An 8345-nucleotide genomic window follows, 5' to 3' on the forward strand; every position below is an offset into this window, starting at 1 on the left:
GATCCGGGAAATTACAGGCCAGTCAGTCTGACGTCGATACCGGGTAAATTGGTGGAAACCATTATTAAGGAAAGAATTAGTAGGCACATAGATGAACAAAACCTATTGAGGCAGACTCAACATGGGTTCTGTAAGGGAAGATCTTGTCTCACTAACCTGTTAATGTTCTTTGAGGGGGTGAACAAACATGTGGACAAGGGGGATCCAATAGATATTATTTACCTTGACTTCCAGAAAGCTTTTGATAAAGTTCCTCATCAAAGGCTCCTAAGTAAGCTCAAAAATCATGGGATAGAAGGACAAGTCCTTTTATGGATCAAAAACTGGCTAGTTCATAGAAAACAGAGAGTGAGTGTAGGTGGGCAATTTTCTCAGTGGAGGGTGGTAAGCAGTGGGGTACCACAGGGATCAGTACTTGGTCCACTGCTTTTTAACTTGTTCATTAATGATTTGGAGATGGGAGTAAGCAGTGAAGTGGCTAAATTTGCGGATGATACGAAGTTGTTCAGGGTGGTGAAAACCAGTGAGGATTGTGAGGCACTCCAAAGGGATCTGTCAAAGATGGGCAAGTGGGCGTCAACATGGCAAATGGGGTTCAATGTGGCCAAGTGCAAGGTGATGCACATTGGAGCCAAAAATCCTAAATATAAATACACATTGATGGGGTCTGAACTGGCAGAGACTGAGCAAGAGAGAGATCTTGGAGTTGTAGTGGATAACTCACTGAAAATGTCGAGACAGTGTGTGACTGCAATAAAGAAGGCCAATGCTATGCTGGGGATTATTAGGAAGGGTATTGAAAACAGATCAGCCAATATAATAATGCCCCTATATAAATCAATGGTGAGAAAGAGGTACTTTTCTCCCTTTCTCACAATATAGAAACTCGTGGGCACTCCATGAAACTGCAGAGCGGTCGGGTTAGAACAGATAAAAGGAAGTACTTCTTCACCCAAAGAGTGATTAACACTTGGAATTCACTGCCACAGGAAGTGGTGACGGCTACAAGCATGGATGGCTTCAAAAGGGAATTAGATAAGCATATGGAGCAGAGGTCCATCGGTGGCTATTAGCCACAAGGTATAGACAGGGACTCTGGGGCAAGTGATGCTCTGTCATCTTGGTGCTTGGGGGGGGGGTCAACAGTGGGAGGGCCTCTAATGTCCTGGCCCCACTGGTGGACCTCCTGATGGCACTGGTATTTCTGGCCACTGTGTAATACAGAGTGCTGGACTGGATGGGCCTTTGGCCTGATCCAACATTGGCATCTCTTATGTTCTTACAGAAACTCTCTAAGAGGAAAGTAAAAGGAAGTAGCGGGGAAAGAGATTCAGGGAGGAAAATATTTACCAGGTCTCAAGGTCACTGTTCGCAGAAGGTGGTGAAAGAGAACAGCCAGCGTTTCTCTGGAAAGGGTGTGATGTTTGGCGTTGAAGAAACACACACATACAATCTGTGGAGTGAAGCACGTACAGTTATAGGAAAAACTGACCCTGGGGCAGTCTGATGCGTGTGCCCCTGTAAAGTAAAATTGTTAATGATCTTCTTCGTTGTCTCTGTGCATCACACCTGTAACCCAGAGGTGTGAATGCACAGATGACCACTCGGAGAACATCAGTTACAGGTAAGCAACCTGTTTTTTCTGATGACCCTAGAGTACAGGGTGGGAGAGGCTATCATGCTATATGAACAGCCTATCAATTAGGGTGAATGGAAAAGGGGAGACGTGACCAGGTGTGGCGATGATCACATCAAGGTGGGGGTAGTGCCTTTCCTGAGAAACCCACTGGTGAGATTAAGTATCTCTTTTGGGGGATGGGGAGGAGAGCGACTAGTAAGTCAGTCACCCTGGGTCACCTACCCAAAAACGTTTCCCAGGCTTGTCTCCTGGCCAGTGCCCATTTTGTTTGTTCCAGCTCCATCCTGGTTTCACTTCTAGGCCAGACTGTGCGGTGCACAAATGATTTTGGGGGTGATATGAAAAGAGGGGCATTTTGTCTGAAACTACCTTCCGGAGAGGAGGTCTGGCTGCTAACAAAGGGACACCTGAGCAGCAACTGTAGGAGTAAAAGCCCCCCTGTGAAAGGGGGGGGGGAGAACCAGGCTGTCCCCTGTGCATCAGAGCAGAGGCTACTCTCAACATACACTGGAGCCCAGGACAAAGCAACTGGTAGGCCCGCTTTGCGGGGAGCCCGCTTTGCAGGGAGGGCGGGGTAAAAATCCCAATAAATAAATAAAATAAATAAATAAGGGTTCAGCCACTGCAGACAGGCTGGATGCGTTTGGCAAAAGCTCCGTCCAAGTATTTGGGGGGGGGGGGCAGAGGAGCCTAATGCCTCCCCAGGTCAGAGCTCAGGGGCTGCCTGGATGAACAGGGGGCAGCAGCGAACCCCCAGGAAAACGGCAGACGGGATGTCAAGCGCTGCCCCCAATGCTTTGCACGTGGAGCAGCCAATGGGCTTGTCTGATTCATCCCGTGTGATCATGCCTGGGCCTTTCTGGGCCTCCCTACGACCACCGTGTGGGTCAGACAATTTATTTTCAGCTGTTTCCACTGGCAAAAATTCACATCCCAACTTTCCAGTCGTCACCAAGGTGGCTAAGAAATTAAAACACTTATGCATGTATTACGCGTTTTCTTTACGTTTTATCAGAGTCCAACTCTCTCGCGCGCGGGGACTCAGGGCAGGTGACCCAACGCAGTCAATAGGACGGCACAGTGCATGAACTACGAAATGGAATTTGGGTTGTAGGAGCAACCAGGGATCTAAAAGTCTGTGCTGAACGAAAGCATAAATGCAAACACGAGCCACTAAATGGTGTAAATCACACAGAAGGATCCAACCTACGGCAGTACAAAAATGAAAAAAAAACAGGATCCTACTTGCAATAGGCTATACGGATCAGTATTTGGACCTGGATAACCCAGGCTGGCCTAATCTGGTCAGGTCTTGGAAGCTAAGCAGGGTCGGTCCGGGGAGACCCTCCAAGGAATACCAGGGTCGTGACGCAGAGTGAAGCAACGGCAAACCACCTCTGAACCTCGCTTGCCTTGAAAGCCCCACAGGGGCCACCGGTGACAGCAACACCAACAAGAAAGGCCCCTCAACACAGACCAGAGCCCCCCGACAATTTCTCCAAGTGACTCTGTGCCTCATTCCGTGCAGGGCCACCTGACTGCGGAAAGCCAGGAGCCTCCCTGATCTCCCCAGGCTGGCTGTTGCACAAGAGGAGGAGGAGGAGGAGACTGGATTTCTACCCCACCCTTCACTACCCAAGGGAGTCGCAGAGCGGCTCACAAACTCCTTTCCCTTCCCCTCCCCACAACAGACTCCCTGGGAGGTGGGTGGGGCCGAGAGAGCTCTCGACAGAAACTGCTCTTTTCCAAGGACAGCTCTTATTAGAACTACGGCTTGCCCAAGGTCATCCAGCCAGGTGCAAGTGGAGGGGTGGGGAATCAAACCCGGTTCTCCCAGATCAGAGTCCGCCCACATAACCACTACACCAAACTGGAGCAGGGAGGAGGAGGAGGTGGAGATTGGATTCATACCCCACCCTTCACTTGAAATTGAGAAACATCAATAAGAACTGTGTTAGTGTTGAATTATACTAACCAAAGTACATCTCAACGAAAGAAACGGAAAGCCTTGAAACAAAACTACAAATACACTCTCTTGATTGTTCTAACAATTCACCTCTGTATATATTAGAATTTTTTTCTGGCTGCTAACAAAGGGACACCTGAGCAGCAACTGTAGGAGCAAAATCCCCTCTGTGTAAGGGGGGGGGGGAGAACCAGGCTGTCCCCTGCGCATCACAGCAGAGGCCACCCAACTGCGGAAAGCTGAGAACCTCCCTGATCTCCCCAGGCCGGCTGTTGCACAAGATGGGAGGAGGAGACTGGATTTCTACCCCACCCTTCACTACCCAAGGGAGTCTCAGAATGGCTTACAAACTCCTTTCCCTTCCCCTCCCCACAACAGACTCCCTGCGAGGTAGGCGGGGCCGAGACTGCTCTTGACAGAAACTGCTCTTTTTCAAAGACAGCTCTTATCAGAGCTAAGGCTTGCCCAAGGTCATCCAGCCAGGTGCGAGTGGAGGGATGGGGAATCAAACCCGGTTCTCCCAGATTAGAGTCCGCCCACTTAACTAAGACACCAAACTGTAGCAGGGAAGAGGAGGAGGAGGTGGAGATTGGATTTATACCCCATGGCCCTTCACTACCCAGAGGACTCTCAGAGCGGCTTACAAACTCCTTTCCCTTCCCCGCCCCACAACAGACACCCTGTGAGGCAGGCAGGGCCGAGAGAGCTCTTGACAGAAACTGCTCTTTTTTCAAGGACAGCTCTTATCAGAGCTCCAGCTTGCCCAAGGTCACACCAGCAGCTGCGAGCGGAGGAGGAGTGGAGAATCCAACCCGGTTCTCCCAGATTAGAGTCCACCCACTTAACCACGACACCAAACTGTAGCAGGGAAGAGGAGGAGGAGGAGGTGGAGACTGGATTTATACCCCATGGCCCTTAACTACGCAATGTTCCCTCTAAGCCTTGTGAGTCTTGTGAGCAAAAAACCCCACTTTGTGAGCTACTGGCACTGAAGTTGTGAGTGAGCGATTTGGCTCCTGCATAAATCAGTTTGCTCTGGAGCCCTCCCTTCCTGAGCTAAGACAAAAATGTGTGGGCTGGAGGCTAAAAAACTGTGAGCTAGCTCACACTCACTCAGCTTAGAGGGAACACTGCTACCCAGAGGACTCAGAGCGGCTTACAAACTCCCTTCCCCTCCCCACAACAGACAGACACCCTGGGAGGGAGGTGGGTGGGGCTGAGAGAGCTCTTGACAGAAACGACTCTTTTTTCAAGGACAGCTCTTATCAGAGCTAAGGCTTGCCCAAGGTCATCCAGCCAGGTGCGAGTGGAGGGATGGGGAATCAAACCCGGTTCTCCCAGATTAGAGTCCGCCCACTTAACTAAGACACCAAACTGTAGCAGGGAAGAGGAGGAGGAGGTGGAGATTGGATTTATACCCCATGGCCCTTCACTACCCAGAGGACTCTCAGAGCGGCTTACAAACTCCTTTCCCTTCCCCGCCCCACAACAGACACCCTGTGAGGCAGGCAGGGCCGAGAGAGCTCTTGACAGAAACTGCTCTTTTTTCAAGGACAGCTCTTATCAGAGCTCCAGCTTGCCCAAGGTCACACCAGCAGCTGCGAGCGGAGGAGGAGTGGAGAATCCAACCCGGTTCTCCCAGATTAGAGTCCACCCACTTAACCACGACACCAAACTGTAGCAGGGAAGAGGAGGAGGAGGAGGTGGAGACTGGATTTATACCCCATGGCCCTTAACTACGCAATGTTCCCTCTAATCCTTGTGAGGCTTGTGAGCAAAAAACCCCACTTTGTGAGCTACTGGCACTGAAGTTGTGAGTGAGCGATTTGGCTCCTGCATAAATCAGTTTGCTCTGGAGCCCTCCCTTCCTGAGCTAAGACAAAAATGTGTGGGCTGGAGGCTAAAAAACTGTGAGCTAGCTCACACTCACTCAGCTTAGAGGGAACACTGCTACCCAGAGGACTCAGAGCGGCTTACAAACTCCCTTCCCCTCCCCACAACAGACAGACACCCTGGGAGGGAGGTGGGTGGGGCTGAGAGAGCTCTTGACAGAAACGACTCTTTTTTCAAGGACAGCTCTTATCAGAGCTAAGGCTTGCCCAAGGTCATCCAGCCAGGTGCAAGTGGAGGGGGAGCAGGAGGAGAAGAGGAGGAGGAGATTGGATTTATACCCCGCCCGTCACTACCCAAAGGTGTCTCCGAGCGGCTTACGAACTCCTTCCCCTCCCCACAACAGGTAGGTGGGGGCTGAAAGAGCTCTGACAGGAACTGCTCTATTTCAAGAACAGCTCTTGTCAGAACTACGGCTTGCCCAAGGTCATCCAGCAGGTGCAAGTGGAGGAGAGGGGGAATCAAACCCGGTTCTCCCAGATTAGAGTCTGTGCACACTTAGTAGCCATCCAAAGGTGTTCAGTGGCTGGGTTGAGGCTTGTTCCAAGAAGAGGAGGAGGAGGAGGAGATTGGATTTATACCCCATGGCCCTTCGCTACCCGAAGGTGTCTCAGAGCGGTTTACAAACTCCTTTCCCCTCCCCTCCCCACAACAGACACCCTGGGAGGGAGGTGGGTGGGGCCGAGAGAGCTCTTGACAGAAACGGCTCTTTTTTCAAGGACAGCTCTTATCAGAGCTAAGGCTTGCCCAAGGTCAGCCAGCCAGGTGCAAGTGGAGGAGGGGTGGGGAATCAAACCGGTTCTCCCAGATCAGAGTCGGCGCCCTTAACCAACACCAAGCTGGCTACACCAAAGATGGGGGCCTCCAAGGAGAAGGCCCATGGGGGGGGGGCGGGGGAGACCTGCAGGGATCCCTGCTGCTCGGATGAGCGGAGCCGTCACGCACCCGAGAGACGCACAGAATTCGTGGCCGGCTCCCCCGTCGAAAAGCGCTCGACGGCCCCACTTCTCTCATCCGGCAGTAAAAAACCGCAAGAGGGGCTGATTGCGCAGTACTTACAATCAATTCCATCACTACCGTTGTTAGACCAGGAGCATAAAGAACTACTGGACTCGCCGGTGAATCTTCAAGAGGTGTCAGATACGATAAAGCAACTCAAGACCAACAAAGCCACAGGCCCTGATGGGATACCGTCAGAATTTTATAAAACATTTAATGAGATCTTAGCGAAACACTTGGTGAATGCATGCAATAACATCCTACTGAATGGAAGCATGCCAAGTTCCTGGACGGACGGAACCATCTCGGTAATACATAAAGAAAACAGAGACCCGACAAACCCGGCATCATACAGACCCATAACCTTGTTAAATCATGATAACAAAATCTTCACTACAATTCTCGCCAACAGAGTAAAACAGTTCATCACAGTGTATATTAATGCAGACCAGACAGGCTTTATCCCCAATAGGCAAATATCAGATAATATCCGCAGAACCCTGGATATTATCACACACGGAAGATCCAGTCGAGCGGAATCTCTGATATTAGCATTGGACTTTGAGAAAGCGTTCGACTCGGTCGAAATTCCTTACGTTCTGGCACTGGTCAGGAAATTGGGATTTGGCAACAACTTTCTCAAGGCTTTAGAGACTCTTTACCTCAAAAATAAAGCCAAAGTGAGGGTGAATGGATACAGCTCGAATGATGTTATTCTCTCAAGAGGTACCAGACAGGGTTGCCCCTTGTCCCCGTTAATATTTGCGCTAGCGATAGAACCTCTTGCTGAAGAACTGAGGAAGGCTGACGAATTTAGGGGTTTCAAGATAGGGGATCAGGAACATAAGGTGAATCTATATGCAGATGACCTAACCCTGTATATTACTGATCCAGTGCGCTCAGTGCAAGTGATCCAGAGCGTATTAACATCCTTCGCTAGCATTTCAGGCCTGCAGGTTAACTTGTCCAAATCTGAAATATATCCCATCAAATTGAAAAAGTCAACAGAAACAAGATTTAAAAGCTCATTCAGTTTCAAATGGGTCCAGGAAAGTTGGCGACATTTAGGAGTATACATACCTTTGAACATAAAGGACCTTTTGAAACATAACTATCATAGAATTTACAACAAGATAAAAGCGGACATGGAAAAATGGAATAAGTTACAACTAACGATAGCGGACAGATTACATCTTATAAAGTGCTTCGCTCTACCACAATTCTTATTCCTTTTCCGAACTTTGCCAATCCATATTACGAACAAAGACTTACAGACTTGGCAGAACTCATTGACACGATTTCTTTGGGAAGGGAAAAAGTCAAGATTAAACCAGAACATTCTTCATCGCCCTGCCAAACTAGGAGGTCTGGATTTCCCCCTATTACGGGCGTATCATAAAGCGACAGTTCTCTCTCAAATAGTAAGGATGTTACAAGCGGATCAGAGGGGAGGCTCGACGACCATCTTTCGGGGATGCTGTAGTGTGGGGCTATTACCTTTCGGCTCTGCTCCTGCAGAGTGCCGGGGGGTCGGACTAGATGACCTGCGAGGCCCCTTCCCGCTCTAACATTCTCTGATCGGGGCCGGAGAGAGCAGGGAGGACTGCGGAGGGCTGCGACGGGAGGGGAAGGAGCCCGGCAGCCGGACCCCGGGCACGTTGACTCCCCCTCCCAAGGAAGTCTGGCGCGTGGAGGGGGGTGGTGGGGGTGGTGGTTGAGGTTTCCAGTCTTGCTGGGGGGAGACGGGGGAGCGCTGCCCGGCTCGCGTGCTCTTTTTTTGGACGGGGAGTTTGGCATCAGAGGGTTTCCAAAGGCCATCCGAGAGAGGGCTGGAGTCCGGACCCCCCCCCC

General features: G+C 50.5%; 1 protein-coding gene across 1 annotated transcript in view; it reads left to right on the forward strand.

Annotated features, from left to right (window-relative positions):
• Nucleotides 1-6349: 6349 nt before the first annotated feature.
• LOC107113609 (zinc finger protein 2 homolog) overlaps nt 6350-8345 on the forward strand; it is a 25582-nt gene continuing 23586 nt past the window's right edge. The window contains exon 1 of the mRNA XM_015414953.1: nt 6350-6802. Within this exon, the coding sequence (XP_015270439.1) occupies nt 6350-6802 (453 nt within the window). The remainder of the gene's footprint in view (nt 6803-8345) is intronic.

The sequence above is a fragment of the Gekko japonicus genome, unplaced genomic scaffold (assembly GCF_001447785.1).
Source record: "Gekko japonicus isolate JY-2015 unplaced genomic scaffold, Gekko_japonicus_V1.1 scaffold3671, whole genome shotgun sequence".
Lineage (NCBI taxonomy): Eukaryota > Metazoa > Chordata > Lepidosauria > Squamata > Gekkonidae > Gekko > Gekko japonicus.